General features: G+C 43.4%; 1 protein-coding gene and 1 long non-coding RNA gene across 2 annotated transcripts; one reads left to right on the top strand and one right to left on the bottom strand.

Annotated features, from left to right (window-relative positions):
* Positions 1 to 524: 524 nt before the first annotated feature.
* atp2a1 (ATPase sarcoplasmic/endoplasmic reticulum Ca2+ transporting 1) lies at positions 525 to 16,582 on the bottom strand. Its single transcript, XM_034538668.1, has 24 exons — positions 16,465 to 16,582; positions 15,378 to 15,395; positions 14,715 to 14,797; positions 11,971 to 12,075; positions 10,802 to 10,940; positions 9,376 to 9,456; positions 9,205 to 9,290; positions 8,344 to 8,499; positions 8,054 to 8,195; positions 7,090 to 7,256; positions 6,901 to 6,989; positions 6,680 to 6,782; positions 6,440 to 6,571; positions 6,020 to 6,145; positions 5,595 to 5,813; positions 5,342 to 5,453; positions 5,027 to 5,250; positions 4,702 to 4,922; positions 4,405 to 4,607; positions 4,021 to 4,106; positions 3,727 to 3,860; positions 2,722 to 2,839; positions 2,210 to 2,327; positions 525 to 558 (listed from the first exon to the last, which is right to left on the bottom strand). Exons 1-24 carry the CDS (start codon positions 16,580 to 16,582, stop codon positions 548 to 550), a joined length of 2,991 nt encoding a protein of 996 aa, XP_034394559.1. The 3' UTR covers positions 525 to 547.
* Positions 5,137 to 7,298, top strand: LOC117734550. Its single transcript, XR_004609815.1, has 3 exons — positions 5,137 to 5,524; positions 5,602 to 5,777; positions 6,046 to 7,298. It is a non-coding gene; the product is annotated as an uncharacterized LOC117734550 (long non-coding RNA).
* Positions 16,583 to 17,009: the final 427 nt, after the last annotated feature.

The following is a 17,009-nucleotide window of genomic DNA, read 5'->3' as shown; positions in this document are numbered from 1 at the left end:
ACTTGTGCAACAACTGTCATAAACCAAACTACATTCATAAATGTATTTGTTTTTATGTTAATGCGATGACTTAAGTTTTCAGTCGCACCATATTATTATTCTCATTGTGCATGACAGAACCTTAATTAATTGCATGACAGAACCTTAATTAATGTCAGAAAATAAGAGTTCAACATCTGTTAATGCCATTATTTACATATAAAAAGAACTGAATTGAAAACAACAATGACATCCAAGACTTTCTTTAATACATATCTTTATTCTTTAAGAATAGAATCAACACAATATTTTGAATAATTCTCACCTATATATATTAACTTCAGTACATACACGGGAAAAAATATTTTGCAGCTTTCTTTTGGTGTTTTTTCAGATGGCGTATGTGTTTTCTTTTGTATTCACACCACAGGATGTTTCGATCACGGCAAGCGGCTGTTGGCGGGCGCTCCTTCAGTGGCAGTGCTCGGCCTTTTCCTCTCCATCCTCTCCATCCTCTGCGTCTCTCTCTTTTTTTTCTCTGCTTCAGCCGCTCTGTCGCTCTTTGCCTCTAGACTTTCCCTGCAGAGCAAAACAAGCGGGTCAGCTGAGCGGTACTGGCAGCATGCCGAGGTTGAGTTGTAAAATGCTTATGGGAATATGCTAATTTGATTGGTTGTCTCTAGTTAGCCAGATGATGAGCTGAACACTGTTCCTCCATCCCAGCTAGCTTAGCTTAGCATAACCAAACAGCTAGCGTGTTAACACACTATATTTTCTTGGTTTAATGTGTACAAAAAATAACGCGTAAAAGAAGAAGAATTAGCTTTTTTTTTTGCTGGGACCAGTATCTTCCTGGAGTCTCTGCTGGTTGCCTGGCAACTACTCAAAGACTAGAAATTGTCAGATACAACTCGTAAAAAAGCACATTTTACATTTTACATTTTTACATTTCGGAATTATATTTTTGTACGAATGAATACATCTGATACACACAATATACCATCCATCCACCTTTTTCCAGTATGGGTGGATTCTCTATGCAAAAAAAACAAACTAGCATATTCCCAAATCTTCACATAAACATTTCTGGTTATTGAGCCGAACACCAGTTTCACATAGTGGGGAAGAATTATGCAAATTAGCTGAAATACAGTCAAATATAAATGTAAATTCAAGTTTAACTCATTAAAAAAAACTAAAGATTTGAGCAAATACATTTGGATCCTGAGTGTAGCTGGGATCAGTTTGTCTGGCTTTACAGCTTTCTGGAAGAGTCAGTAGAAATTGAATAATTGGTCTCAGCATCGTGCATAGTTGGTGTTTATTATTTGAAGTTTGAAGATGTTACTTCAGTGTATTGCTTCTAGTAGATTGTAGATGCTCTCAAAGTAGATATAGTAACATTAGCACACTTTGACTACGCATTTAATGTCAAACCAATACTGTGCATTTTGCTAAAAAAAGTAAAAACGTTGCTGGATTATTTCCCCAACAGACCATGAATGCTCATTTAATGTGGTTATTATGTAAAAGCAGCCTTCTCTTAATTTGACTTTGCTCATATAAAAACCTTAGTCCAGAAAGATTTGCAAGACGGAGACAAACTCAACAGATCTGTGCACGATGCAGAGTGCTTGAGCCTTGAGGGGAGTCAGGGGGAAACCTTTTGTTACAGGGGCGTGGAGGAGGGGGAATAGGTTTAGACTGTCGGAGAGGGAATGGGGAAAAGGAGCATCCAAGGAGAGGAAAGTTGGATGCATGTCCCATTACAGTAAACAGAGATTAGAGGAAAGAGGGTGGGAGATCATTACAAACTGTGAGGAAAAAGAACAATTTAATTGGGAGGTAAATTATTCCATTTATCAATATGTTCCTTTCAAATCAATAAAATGGAGACATTCGTAGTACGGGTTCAGGTTAAAATGTTAAAGTAGGAGGATGAAGTCATGTTTAATGTAAAAAAAACAACCATATTTTAAAAGTAGGTCTGGTATCTTGTAAATATTCTGTTAAAATATCATCCCAGCTAATTGTGTCAAGCATCAGTCGTGTCCAAGTCCACATCAAAATGTCGACACAAAGTACTGAGATTGCACTCTGGGTCATAAACTTGAAATTTGTGTTTCTGTGTTTTCGTACACGATGCATATTTAACACAGACTGGCTCGAAACACCACACAGATGCAGAAGGAAGGAAACGTGTTGTACACGGGTCACGTGCTTTGCTTACCCTCCAGATATGTGCGAGCCACAAACTTGAGAACCTCGTCAATGAGGATGACCGGGAAGGAGAGCTTCAGCACCATCAACCACTGTTCCACATTCAAGTGAGTGAGCTTGAAGATCATCTGTGGACGAGAGCAACGTCACTTTAAAGCTGCACAACCAGCAGTAAGAAACCCGCTGTAAAGTAATACTAACGTCAGTGCTCATGTGACTATGTCGTGTTATTCCCTCCTGAAGAATGTGTTTTCATTTCTGCAAATTTGTATCTTCACACTATTGTAGGTTAAGATACAAATTCACTTCAGATAAAAAACAATTCACACCATTTTAGGAGCTCACAAAGCTCCTTAAATCCCTGTTAGTAATTTGGGCAGCTGAGCGGTTCCTCATCTGTTAAGTATTTAAGCAATGGCAACATGGAGGTTGGAGAGTGTGTGTGTGTGTGTGTGTGTGTGTGTGAGAGAGAGAGAAAGAGAGAGAGAGACGGATGTGTGTGGTGCAGGAGGCCAGACTCACGGGCAGGGGATCGACGTAGATGATCATGAAGTGAAGGGACATGGAGAGGGTCATGGCGCCCACCAGCCAGCCGTTGCTCCAGGGGGGCATGCGCAGCAGGGACTGGTTCTCAGACAAGCTGGGAGGAGGAGGAGGAGGAGGAGGAGGAGGAGGAGGAGGAGGAGGAGGAGGAGGAGGAGGAAGAGGAAGAGGAAGGTGGGGTTGGATGGGGGAGGTGGAGGTGAACCTTAATGCAGACTGAAAATGTTCGAGGGCATGTGAAAGTGTGTTTGTGTGTTCAGGTGAATGTAGGAAGATAAATGTCGACAAAAGGACCTGAAGAATGAGCATGTGACACATTTATATGTTGCATCTTGAAGGAGGATGAGCTCAACATGTTGTGTATAGTCTCTTTATCATAATCATAATAACATCATAGTAATAGGGATCATACTACTTAAAATGTATGCATGCATATGATGGGAGTGTCTGTTTCATAAGTTAGTATAAGTGCTCACTACAAAAAAAGTGACGCACATGGGTGTAATGTTGATATATGTTATATACCGTAATATGCATTATTATTACTGCTGACTTCGCTTTTTAGTGTTGTCGATATTGATGTTCGATTGGGAGTGAATTTTTACTTAAATACTGTTATGTAGTTTACAGTGGGTTTACTTAAGTAGAAGTACTTAAAAGTACGTAAAAGCGCCAATACAGCAGTTTTAAAATGTTGCCTTTTAACGCCCCATATAAATACAAGTACAGGAGTATTATCGAATAATTGTACTTAAAATATTTAATATTTAATATCTGTCAAAAAATGGTGCTACTGACTTGTAGCAGAATAGAAGTACAAAGTGGCATCACATGGAAATACCCAAGTACTTGACTTGCGTACTTTGGCCGAGTACTTGATTGAATGTACTTTACTTGACGCCACTGGTCAGAATGACGTCTATTGTTCACTGACGGCGTCGAGGTGGATGCGTAGCAGGAAGTATGTTCTTCGTGTCGTCAGACCTGTTCAGAGCGTTGCACATCTCGATGGTGACCAGCACAGACAGAGCCATGGTCATTGGGGGCGCGGCCTCAAACACCTCGCAGTGGATCCCAGTGAAGTCCTCGTTGTCCTCGCTGCACTGCATGAAGTGTGACTGAGGGGGAAGACGGAGACATGACATCTTACTGCGGTCTGGCACCCGGTGAAGTGTGGTTGAAACTAGTTTACACAAACAGTTTCTGGATGGCGTACGCTGTGTGATCTGGCACCATTTGGAGGAAAAGTACACAAATATTAGAGTGTTGCATACTAACCAGCTGGTAGAAGGAAATCATTGGGCCTTCATCACAGTACAGGAACCACCAGGCAGCTGCTGCAACAGTTGCAGCCCCAACATAACCTGGAGGAGATGTTACTTTGTTAAATAAAGTCTTTCATTTATCTTAGTTAAAATCCAACAGTTAAAATCCACAGTCTTTAATACACATGTGGCCAGAGAGTTTTTAATGAAGTTGTTGTTGTTGAAGAAATCAATGTTAACTTTCTGCACGATACCCAGAAGGCGGAGTGTTCTTTTGAATGACAGCGTTATCAAAAAATGGAGGCCATTTCAGACAAAATAAAGGAAATTGCCACAACACACAAACACCACCAGGTGAAAAGAGGGATTTTTCTGCAAGATTGTGATGCGTTTTTACCTCCGATGGCCATATATCTGAAGAAGAGCCAGCCAGAGATGAGGGGCTCTTTGGGGGAGCGGGGGGCTTTGCCCATGATGTCAAGGTCAGGAGGGTTGAAGCCCAGCGCCGTGGCGGGCAGACCGTCAGTCACGAGGTTGACCCACAGCAGCTGCACTGGGATCAGAGCCTCGGGCAGACCCAGGGCAGCCGTCAGGAAGATACTGAGTGTCGGAGAGAGGAAGTACATTTGTATTAGTTTTGACTTGTAAAAGTTATTATCACACCTCACCTCCGTCTACACAAGGATGCACTCACCAGACGACCTCGCCGACGTTGGAGGAGATGAGGTAGCGGATGAACTGCTTCATGTTGTTGTAAATGGCTCTGCCCTCCTCAACGGCAGACACAATGGAGGAGAAGTTGTCGTCAGCCAGGACCATCTCAGAGGCAGACTTGGCAACGGCAGTGCCAGAGCCCATGGCGATGCCAATCTCCGCCTTCTTCAAGGCCGGGGCATCGTTTACTCCATCACCAGTCTTGGTGAAGGGTAGAGAGAGGTAAGATACTTTAAGATAATGGTTTCATTCCATTTTCAGCATGAGGAACAACAAAGTTTCCACGCTCCATCTTTTCGGCTCACCATGGCGGTAATCTCATCGAAGCCCTGCAGGAACTCAACGATTTTAGACTTGTGGGACGGTTCCACTCTGGCGAAGCAGCCGGCCTTTCGCACAGCGATCTTCTGGTCGTACAGATCGAGGTCATCAAACTCCCGGCCGGTGAAGGCCTTGCCAGTGACATCCTCATCCTCAGTGAAGATGCCGATACGACGGCAGATGGCCACAGCTGTGCCTTTGTTGTCACCTGGGAGGACAGAAATGACGATTTTGACATTATGTCTGTGACAAAATTGTTTGTTTGAGATTCAAATAATTTGTGTGTTGCGCCTACTGACCAGTGATCATGATGACTCGGATGCCAGCGGCCCTGCACAGCTCAATGGAGCCCATGACTTCCTTACGCGGAGGGTCGAGCATGCCGACACAGCCGACAAAGGTCAAGTCAGTCTGGATAAAAAAGGACAACAACATATTTAGTGTCCTTTGGAGATACTTGCAAGCAGGAGTATAAACTACAGGTGAGATACTGTCTTCTTGTACAATCTGATGAGTTATTCATTTCTGCCTTAACGTTTCTTCATCCTCTACCTCATAGTTGACGAACTTGGTGGAGTCCACCAGGTTCATGTCCTCCTTCCTCATCGGTGTGTCGGAGGTGGCCAGTGCCAGACAGCGGAGGGTGTCGCGCCCGGTGCCCCACTCCTTGATGACTGACAGGATGTTTTCTTTGACCGGGCCGGTCAGAGGAATGCGGCTGGTGCCCACACGAATGTACGAGCACCGGTCGATGACACCTTCTGGAGCACCCTGTAGACAGAGTTAACATAACATTCAACACCACCATTAACATAGGGTGTTTGACTAACATATGATTTGATTCATTGAACTTCATTTTGGTCATTTAAAATTCAGAGGCTGTTTCATCGTGAAATACGCCCCAAGCGCTGCTGGGACCATCAGGACCTCCTCACAGAGACTCGTTGTGTACTTTGTGTCTGGTGTCACACACTCACTTTGACAAACATCTTGTTTCCTACAGGAGTTTTGCCCGACTTGGCAGGGGAGCAGAACACCGACATGGACTTTCTGTCTCTGGAGAACTCCAGGGTGAACTCCTTCTTCATCAGCTGCTTGATCACCTGTGAGAAAATGAGGAAGAAGAAGGTCAACTGGAGGAAAATGATCTAAGATCAAGGTTGAGTCTAGCCCATCGATTACTTCACTGTTTATTTGTATTTGTTTCCACTAATTAAACCTGAAATACATTTTTTTTTACCACTTCAGGGCTGTGGACATTGACATATTTACATATATATTGAACCCTTTAAGTTAATGTCGCAAACTTGTGATAATCCTCCACTGTGTTACACTAAAATGTCTTTGTATACAGGATAACATGCTACGTGCTTTATGGAATATTTACATATACTTACAGAACAGCATGCGTTTGCCCGCTCCACCTTGGACAGGCCGCGCACTTCAGTGTTGAACACGTTCATCTTCTCCACCAAACAGGACAGCGCTGTTTCTGTGGCCTCGCCCACTTTCTCATAAATGCCCTTGGACTGCATCGTGGAGCAATAAGACAGAACAAACGTACATTTGAAGTTGGCCGCGTGTCACAATTAACCACGAATGTCATGAGCACACATTCTCCTGAATGCTCTGCAGACCTCATTGTAGTCCAGAGAAGAGTCGTTGCACAGAGCGCAGATGGTAGCCAGCTCAACCAGTCCGTCATACTGGCCGCACTTCACCAACATGCCATTCCTTGTGCTGGCAAAAAAAGATTGTCAAAGATATTTTGAATTAAATTAAATATTTTGTTATAAAAAAAAGGTTTAACAATGGGTTATAGTGTTTGTGTGTGCAGGGTCCTATAAGATGAACTTACACTTCTCCCTCGGGGGTGTACTTTGAGCCTGAGATGTCAAACTGACCGAGGGAAACATTGTCAACCTCGACTTTGTCAATGACGAACATCTGCATGGAAACAAAAGACCACACGCATGTTAGATCTGCTCTTATTTACCGTCACCTATCTGGATTGAACACGATATTGGTTTGGTGAGCATGAACCTACCTTTGTGACACACATCTGGTTGGTGGTGAGGGTACCGGTCTTGTCGGAGCAGATGACTGAGGTGCAGCCCAGGGTCTCCACAGAGGGCAGGCTCCTGACGATGGCGTTCTTCTTGGCCATACGGCGTGTTCCCAGAGCCAGGCAGGTGGTGATGACAGCGGGCAGACCTGCGGAGGACGGAGCGAGAGATCAGGCATGGAGGTACTCAATGAAACCAACAGTCACTGGTGGAAGATGGAAAACAACATTAAGAAGAACTAAATTAGAGAAAGAATGATCTGACATGTCTGCTCAAAGCCAGCTGCCACTGGGTTGCTAACAACAGTTGTGGTCCCTAAACCCATCAGCTGGAGGACGCCCAGACTGCGGTATTCCTGTGGGAGGGGAAATACGCCCCAAGCTGTGTTCAGATTCTGTGTTCAGATTCTTGGCAGAAATCTACTCTGACAATGGTGTGAAGAAGATCTGGAGAGTGTCCAGTTTGGTGACATTAGGGTGTCTTTGCAGATGATGATGTCCTTTTGGCATCATGGGACCGTGGTGTGTGACGAGCATCGCCACAGTTTGCAGGACACATGCAAGTAAACACTGTGGAAGGTTAAGGTGAAGTTAAAAAGATGTCTCGGCTGTTCTTCCTGCCTGTCATTAAAACCACCAAAAACAATAGAAGGTGGTTTTACTTAGTTGTACTCTTCTGGATAGTTCACACCTTGAGGAAATCAACTCAAACTCCAAGAGGCTCGTATTATAACAATTAAAAATCAATGCAGCAGAGAGATGTTGTCTTTTGTTATTCCACACATTCCTCTACCTTGCACGTATACAATACTATACGACTCTCCAAGACCCGTTGAGCAGACTTTTAAATCGATGGAGTTCTTCCTCGAGGTACAATGTTGTAGTGATCAATCAGCCAGTGGTCTTCATTTGATTTTTAATGGAGCGTCACATTAGGAGAGTTTACCTTCAGGGATGGCAGCCACAGCCAGAGCCACAGCGATCTTGAAATAGTAGACAGCCCCGCGGATCCACGAGCCTCCGTGGACGGGATCGTTGAAGTGGCCGATGTTGATCATCCACACAGCCACACAGATGAGGGAGATGACCTGGAGGACAGGCAGTCAGGGGGAGGTGTGAGATACAGTTCCAAGTCATTTAAAACTAATATTGGTCCTCATTTTTTTTCTAAATTAATAAATAGATAACTGTCACTGTGGTGATCCTGTTTCAGATCCGTCTGTCTGCCTCACCCACCTTGGAGAGCTGCTCTCCAAACTCGTCGAGTTTCTGCTGCAGGGGGGTCCTCTCCTGCTCAGTGGCAGCCATCTGGTCACGAATCTTTCCGATCTCAGTGGAGACGCCCGTTGAAACAGCGATACCGGTGGCTTTTCCTGAAGCGATGTTGGTTCCCTGATCAGAGTTTGAGCAAAGACGGAGAAGAACCATTCGAAATAAAGTTAGCTGCTCGATCTGGACTGAACAGAAATAACTCAACTATTGGATGGATTGTCATGACATTTTGTACAGAAATTCATGATCCCCACAGGATGAACCCTACAGACGTTGGTGATCGCCTGACTTTTCATTTAGTGTCACTTTTGTGTTTTTTTAAATGAAATGTCTCAACAGATATTGGGGAAATTGCCATGACATTTAGTTCCAAGTGCTTTGACGTCCCCCTCAAGATGAATTGTCAGAACTTTGGTGATCCTCTCACTGATTAGATAGATTAGATTAGTTTATGAAAAAATATCAATTATCAAATATCAAATATTAGCAAAGCTAATGACATTCAGCCTCAGGTGTGCTTTGTGTTCACTCCAAATGATAACATGCTAGCAGGCTAACTAATATGTCAATTGGTTTTATTGTTTCATCTATTATACTGTATTGTATGTTGTGTGTTTAAATGTTACTTTCCTAGTTTGTCTTTCTTTTGTCGGGCCTCCCTGTTGCTTTTCTTTGTCTCTCAAAGTACTTTGTACATTTTGCAGGTTTTTATAGATGCAACAGATATTATCAACATGCTAAACATTACAATATATCTGCTAAAAAGCATGTTGGAATGGAGAAGGAAGGTTCAAAAATGGAGAAGTTCTCATAAAAAACACTCACGGAAAACAGCATGTTCTTCTTGTCCTGGTTGACGGCTCGGGGGTCTGGGACAGCGTCCGTGTGTTTGATCACGCTGACAGACTCACCTACGCACAGGTTTTAGGTGAGGGGCTCAGGTTAGGAAGCGGACATCACCAATACACCACGTCTGTCTTTCCACCTGATACCTACCGGTGAGAATGGACTGGTCCACGCGCAGGGTGGTGGATTTGATGGAGATGAGCCTGATGTCAGCTGGCACTTTGTCACCAACTAGTGTCCACACACACACACACACACACACACACACACACACACACACACACACACACACACACACACAGGGAGAAACGCACAAAAAAGTTCATCAGACCATTTTGATTTGTTGAGCAGCTTTTCTGGCTGGATGACAGCACAAACAACTTCATGTCAATGTGACAGCAGCAGGACAAGGGACAAGGGTCGGGTGGGGGGGTTGATTGACTGGTTTTAGCACTCTGGGTGGATAGTGTTGTTGTTGAAAACTGATACCACAGTCCGAGACAGAGGGAGAGGGAGACCTTGGGGAGATCATGAAATGAACAGAACAGGTGTACAGCGAACAGAGGGAGAGGGAGAGACAGAGGAGGGAGCCGGCCGTCGATATTAAGTGTATTTATACTCAAGCTTGTTTTTTTTTTCTTCCCGCAGCAAGTTCCTTCAGTTCCCCTCCACCCCTTTTTTCTGTGATTGCCTTAAAAGGGCCCATGTTCATTCTCAAGGACATCAGGAGACATGTGCTCACACACACACACGCACGCACACACACGCATGCACGCACACACACGTGACTCTTTTGTAATATATGAGCAAATGAGCCCAGAAGCTTGATTTCTTCCTCATGTGAAAACAGGAGTCAAATGAAATAAGAGTTTCTAGTGCAAAAGTCATCCGTTTCAAAAATGTTTTCAGCTCAAGCTTGGAGTCGATTATCATCACTCTGAACTGATAGTCAGTTCGTAAAACACTTGCTTTCTCCATCCAAGGTTGAGAAGTCCTGAATAAGCTACAGAGATGAGCTTTGGCTTAAGTATTAGTGCGTGCCACATAGTTAAAGTGGGCTCTGAATATTATTAAAGTTTATTCTTAGTATAAAGTATCCACTATATCATGATTTGACTTTCAGATACAAGCCGAAGCGAGACTTAATTCAAATTTCCCAACGTCAGCTGCTGATTCTTTTGCTTCCTCATCTCCCGACTAAAAAAGAAAATTCCCGCAGACCAGTGGCTCCATACGGCTGCATTGCATTCACAGTCATATATTTTATAATGCTACCGCTGCGTCACAATGGCACATGCACAGGAATGTGCACGCTAAATTTGAGCAGAATGAATATTTGGTCAGATGCTTCCAACTCTCCTGTATTTCACCACTCAAGTCCTATTCTGAAGTTCCAGAAAGTTGGGCTTGACATTTAACCCTGTGTGGCTATAGCCAGCATATTTTAGTAAACTTTGTACACCAAGTATAGATATTCTTTGACCTTGAGGTTTTTACACTTGACTGTTCCTGAAGCGGTTTTAGTGGCCCAACAGACTTTGAGGTAAAGCGGTGGAAAGAGAGAGCCCCTTCTTACCGGAAACCTCCACCACATCACCAGGAACGATCTCCCTGGCCTTGATTCTCTGCACGCTCTTCCTGTCCGACCGGTAAACTTTCCCCATCTCAGGCTCGTACTCCTTCAGAGCCTCAATGGCACTCTCTGCATTGCGCTCCTGTTGCAAAAATACACACAGAACAAAACATAAAACATTTGTATTACGATCCATTGTAATACCACAACGCTAAAAGTTGCAGATTGCGCGATGGATGGATGTCACGATATATATATATAGATATATATATAATATATATATATACATGGCAATTATTCTCTTATTGCCAGGTGCGGTTAGCCATCGATTCAGCTCATACATAATTCAAGTATATAAAAAAATAGAATTAAAGTCAATCCGTCCTCAAAGAACAGGAGAACAACAGCAGTAACATAATTCATCATTTGGGTAATGCGATGCTAAATTATCGTTAAAGTTTGACATTGAACACATTGTGAGTGACCATCGTGTGTGAGTCTGTCTGCTGAACAACAGGTTGATGAAGTCTTACCACATGATGTTGGGTTCATTCTGTGGCTTCCGCCTCAAAGTGTAAAGCCTCCTCTATGCCTCCCACCCCCCCTCTCCATTCTCCCCCGTACCCACCATGTGGGAATCCTTGTGCATAGTTTCCAAATGACTGCCGCAGGATTCATATGAAACCCCCTCCGACCACACGCACACACACACAAACACACACACACACACAGACACACACACTCACACACACACACACACACACACACACAGACACACACATGCTCTCCCCGGGCCTGTGGTAACCCAATCGTCGCTCTGTATTTTTACTGTGGATTGTAACAAAGCAGACTGCAGTTTGAGCCTTCAAGGGTTCCAGTCCGCCCCCCCCCCTTCCTCCCCTCGCCACCACGTTGGCTTAACCTTTGGCCTTTTCACCTCCGGCTGACGTCATGCCTCTCATTCTGGACTCCCTCGAACTCCAGAGCTCCCGTGTGATCGCTGTAAAGGACACGGGCTGCGACCTGAACCATCGTGTGGGATTTATTGTGTGTGACTGTTGCTAAGTATAAGATTCTATTTAGGTGTGTGTAAAAGACATGCAGGGGCAGGTATGTGTCCTTGTAATTGTTCCTCTCTGTGTGTGTGTGTGTGTGTGTGTGTGTTCACTGACCTGCCACACTCCAACGATAGCATTTGCAATGAGGATGAGGAGGATGACGAAGGGCTCCACGAAGGCAGTGACAGTCTCCTCACCATCCTCAAACAAAGCCAGCACCTGAAAGAGACGAAGAACTTTATGATGTTTAGGATTTCTGGGAAGCGAGGTGACAGAGAGCCACTTTCAAATCTCAGACTTTATCCCCTTTTATTATATTTGTTGTGTTTAAACAGAATACAACATATTACCATTCAGAGGAACCACTAGGTCTCAAGCGGACAATTATTTTTCTAAAGATATCCAATTAACAATCATATGAAAACAGAAAAGCAGCAAACACCTCACATTTAGGAGGCACATAGTGTCCTCAAGATGAAAGATTTAGTGTTGAAACCGTTAATCAATCAACAAAAAATAACAAGTATGATCAAGTCATCGTTTATCAAAGTCATTTATCAAAGTCATTTATCAAGAACAAAATGCCAAACATTCTCTGATTTCAGCTTCTAGGATTTTCTGCCCATCTTTCTTTCTTTTTTTAATCTGTACTGTTGGTAGAATAAAACTTTATTGACATCAAGTTGAGCTCTGGGAAGTAGTAACAGGTGTTTTCCAATTATCTGAATAATTTGGGGAAATTATAGAAAAAAAAACCTTAGTTGCAGCCCCACTGAGGTTATGGTTTTATTGTGTCACTTTTATCACGGCGCCATTTTATTGTTGATGCTTTCTTCATCTCTTTGTACATACTTCTCAAAAAAGCTTTTTGGTATTTATTATCTTTAAAGCTCTGTGGGTTTGGACATCTTTGTAATGAAGGATCACGTAGTGGATCTGTTGGGGTTGAAGATGTAAATCGGATAATCACGCTGACTCCATCTTGAGTTATTGATATACGTTATAACTGTTGGTGATACCCTGTTGTGTACCTGTTGCTCAGGGCAACAGTATCATCGTTTACTGCTGGTCAGCGTTAAACAGAAGAAAGAACGGAGTATCTATTTCTGACAGTTATGAACTATCGCTGGATCATTGTTGTCTCTTATGTCACCCTATGTGTGAAGTCTTTCCTCTACATGTGACTCTCCAGTCCGACAGTGTCCTCCCTGGTGGGCGTCTGTTTCGGAAAGCCTCCGTGTGGACATTGACACAGATTAGTCGCAGGCCGGCGGAGCAGAGAGAGGCCCGTCCTCCTCTACGAGCTACGCCGTCCAACTTTCTCCTCCTCCTCGTCATAATCTGCATTTTTCGTTCGCCCGCTCTTCATCTCACATCTTTTCTAGCCCTTTTCCAAAAATAGTCGCTCGCGCTCTCCAGCCTGTCTTCGCCCTGCCTCCCTTCAAAGACACGATCGATCTCCCCGATGAGGGTCGAAGGTCGTCAGACATTCCTGTGCGTATGAATAGGACGGCCGTGTCTCTGCAGCATGTTCTCGCTTTTAGAAACCGTGTACCGCTCTGAATCTATTGCTCTCGTTTGTCACACAAACAATGCCATTGTGCAACCCAATCCTCGACCTCCCACTCCCTCACCCTCCTCCCTGTCTCTCACTCTCTCCCTCACCCTCCTCCCTGTCTCTCACTCTCTCCTGCAAGCCATCCCTCTTTCCCTCCATCCCTGACCTTTGTCTAAGGATACAGTTTCTCATCCTGGCTTGAGACTTTCTTAAAATAAAGCTCCTGCTATGCATATGTGCACACACTCTCTCTTTCTCTTTATCTTGCTCTCTCTATTTCACACACACACACACACACACACACACACACACACACTCACACACACACGCAGCCGTCAGGCCTTCTAAGGCCATAGTGACAGCTGTGCAGGGAGGCCGGAGGGCAGAGATCGAGGATTAAGACAATGTGTCCAGCCTCCTCTCTTCCACAAAACTGTTTTTGGAGAGAGCAATCGCGGAGGGCGAGAAAGAGAGAGAGAGAGAAAGAGAGAGAGGGAAAGAGAGAGTGAGAGATTCCTGGTGTAAATGCAAGTGAGGACATGGATCCAAATGTAATTTAATAGCTCAGCGATGTGTGTGAGCGTGTGTGTGTAACGACAAAACAAACCAGTCGAGGGGTCTAAAAAGATGCAGCTCACGGTTCACACGTCTCCCGTCACCGTCAGGTTCTTTATCGAGCACTTCTGTCTTTTACTTTGTGAGACTTCCGTTCTCTTTGTGAGGCGCTAAAGACATGGTCCCTTTATAAGTCCCTAAATTCAGACTGAAACATAATCATTTAATTGGTGGAGCTTGTTATGGCCGAGTGGGAGAAAGGTCACGCAAGTGCTTTAATTGATGATACCACTGTCTGATTGGTCGGCTCCAATATGCTGCATGCATGAGTTTTATTAAGTGGTGTATATTTTGCTAAAATGTAAAATATGTAATAGAATTTGGCACAACACATTTAGGGTTCTCAGATATCTACTAATGATCTTCTGTATGATAATATAATTGGTGTCATCTAATAATAAAATCATATTTTGTGGCAAACTATTACAAACTGTTAACTTTATACTCTCTTTTCTTGGCTTTTTTTTCATTCTCATGAGAGATGTTTGTTCCATCTATAGTTTGGACTATATTACGGCTTTGGTGATTTAATATGAAGCACATTTGTCCAAATTGCTTTTCAGCGTAAGATCCTTAAATACACAAAGCCCATGTTGTAAACCCTCAGCAGGCTGCATGTGAGGCTACTGTACAATGAAAATACAAACACACGTATCATGGAAGAGAGAAAAGTGATCAAACTCACAAAAGAGATGCAGGCGGCCAGCAGTAAGATTCTGACCAACAAGTCCTCAAACTGTTCCATCACCAGCTCCCAGATGGACTTTCCTGTTGAACATATTCATCAAATCACATCAAAGCCAGCATTCAAGTGTGTGTGGTCAATTGTGTATGCACCTATATATTTACATATATAAGTCATCGTAACCTCAATAATATACGTGTTTGTGACAGTCACCATCAAAGGTTCAGTAGGAGAAGCATTGATTAAGATGAAGCCAACAATGAATATATATATATATATATGTATATGTATATATATATATATATATATATATATATATATATATATATATATATATATAAAATATCTGACACGTAAATTGTCTGCATGATGTTCAAACTTGTGTGGATAGCTTTACTTTCTATATTCTTTGGGCCAAGTTAATATAGTAAAACTATCATGGCAGTTACGACATAGACACATATTAGTGTGGGTTGAAAAGGACAACACCTGTCGAAGACATACATCCAACATCTCCGACTTTGGATTATTAGTACTTTGGGTCACAATAACCAGCGGCACCACGAGAAAAAAGGTGGGTCCGGATCGCACAAAGTTAAAATGACATGTGATTCAAACATAAATAATTGAAAAGCAGGTGTTTGAGGCTTAATGTGAACTCACCCTCCTCCGCTGGCAGCTCTGTGGGTGAAGAGAGACAAACAATATTAATGAAGCATAGATGCACGCCACATTTACTGCATCGTTTAACTTTTTTTTTTATACATTTAAGAATCAAACCCACCTGACAGAAACTATTATCTATTGCACTTTTGATAGGACTCTAAGTGGTTAATTAATGTGAGGAAGCAGCTGGTTTGTTCAGGCCTCCTTGAACCTCTGCCAGTTTATAAAGTGACTTTAATAACTGACCTTTACAGTTACCTTTATTACTTAGTTACTCTGTCAACATACATTTATCTGCTGAGATGCCCCTCAAACCTTCACTGCAACCTGTTGAGCACGATTTAATGCAATGAGAAGGCGATAAAACCCTCCATGTTGCTCTTGTTTTTTTGTTTATTTTACAAATAATAATTACACCATTACAGTAATAACACTGTTAAATGCAACAGAGAGATACATAATGCTATTAATTATAATTGTGTATCAATGCCATGGCGAGTTTAAATTGCCTTTACAATGCAGGTGTTTTCTCAAATGCCAAATTATACTCAAATTGACAAAAGACAGTCAAAGTCCTCTTGCAGACATTTTTAAAGGGCATTCAGCTGCATTTCACGGCCTTCCTCAGCGGACGGACTTCGCTCAGCTCCATCCCACTGAGGGAGGCAGTTGGTAAACGAGTGGGTTGACCTTGAGTTGAAAGGGTCATGCTTTAATTCACTAATAAACAAAGAATCTTCAATCAAAAATAAAGCCGGTAGCGATGGTCAGAAACCTGAAACTCTGATGCACCTGCTCCACAAACATCACCGCCCCCCCGCAGTTAGACCTTCATCAAAAACATCACACACAATGCCAGTTCATCACGACTTGTCGTCCTTCTCTTTCTTCTTCCCTTCAGTGTGTTTGAGCCATTCTATCTCAGGAGCTCATTGTTTCTGCTGCTTTCCAAAAATTCACTCTAAATCCAAAGATACGTGTGTGTTCCTTCATCCTGAGATTCCTTTATCACTCAATTCACTACTACTCTTTCTTTACACCTTCCAATGCTCCATCCATCCATCCAGCCATCCATCTCCCTCACCGTTGAAGCCATATCTATCCAGGTTCTTCTTGAACTGCTCGGGCGAAAGGCCGATTTCTTCAGAGACGCCGAAGTGAGACAGAACGTCTGGCGACTCTTTCATGTATGCGTTCTCCATCCTCGCTGAAACGGAGAGGCTTCGGGAACAAAAGGGATAGAAAACACAGAAACATTCACATCAAGTCTGAGGCCGGCCTGACACCAACAGTTAAAACAAGTGAAGCTCAAATGTTCACCCACCACTTTCTGGAAGTGTGGGATTGGGATTAAAAACTGGCAACCCCCCTGCGTTCACACTGGCTCTCTCTCGACCCCCTCTCTCTCTCTCTCTCTCTCTCTCTCTCTGGGCTGTTGCTCTCCCCTCAGAGCCCTGAACTGACAGAAAGTGCAACCCGGCAAACTGTCCTGAAAAGTTTTATACAGATGAAAAAGTGTCCTCATTGGTGCTTGCTCACCATGCACTGGCCTCTCATTGGCTGAGCACGTCACAACTAGGTGGGCAGGGATGTGCTAGAGAGAATGCAGGGGGGGGGGTGTGGGGGGGC

The sequence above is a fragment of the Cyclopterus lumpus genome, chromosome 8 (genome assembly GCF_009769545.1).
Source record: "Cyclopterus lumpus isolate fCycLum1 chromosome 8, fCycLum1.pri, whole genome shotgun sequence".
NCBI lineage: Eukaryota > Metazoa > Chordata > Actinopteri > Perciformes > Cyclopteridae > Cyclopterus > Cyclopterus lumpus.
Note: the sequence above shows the minus strand (reverse complement) of the source record. Positions and strands in the feature narration are given on the sequence as shown.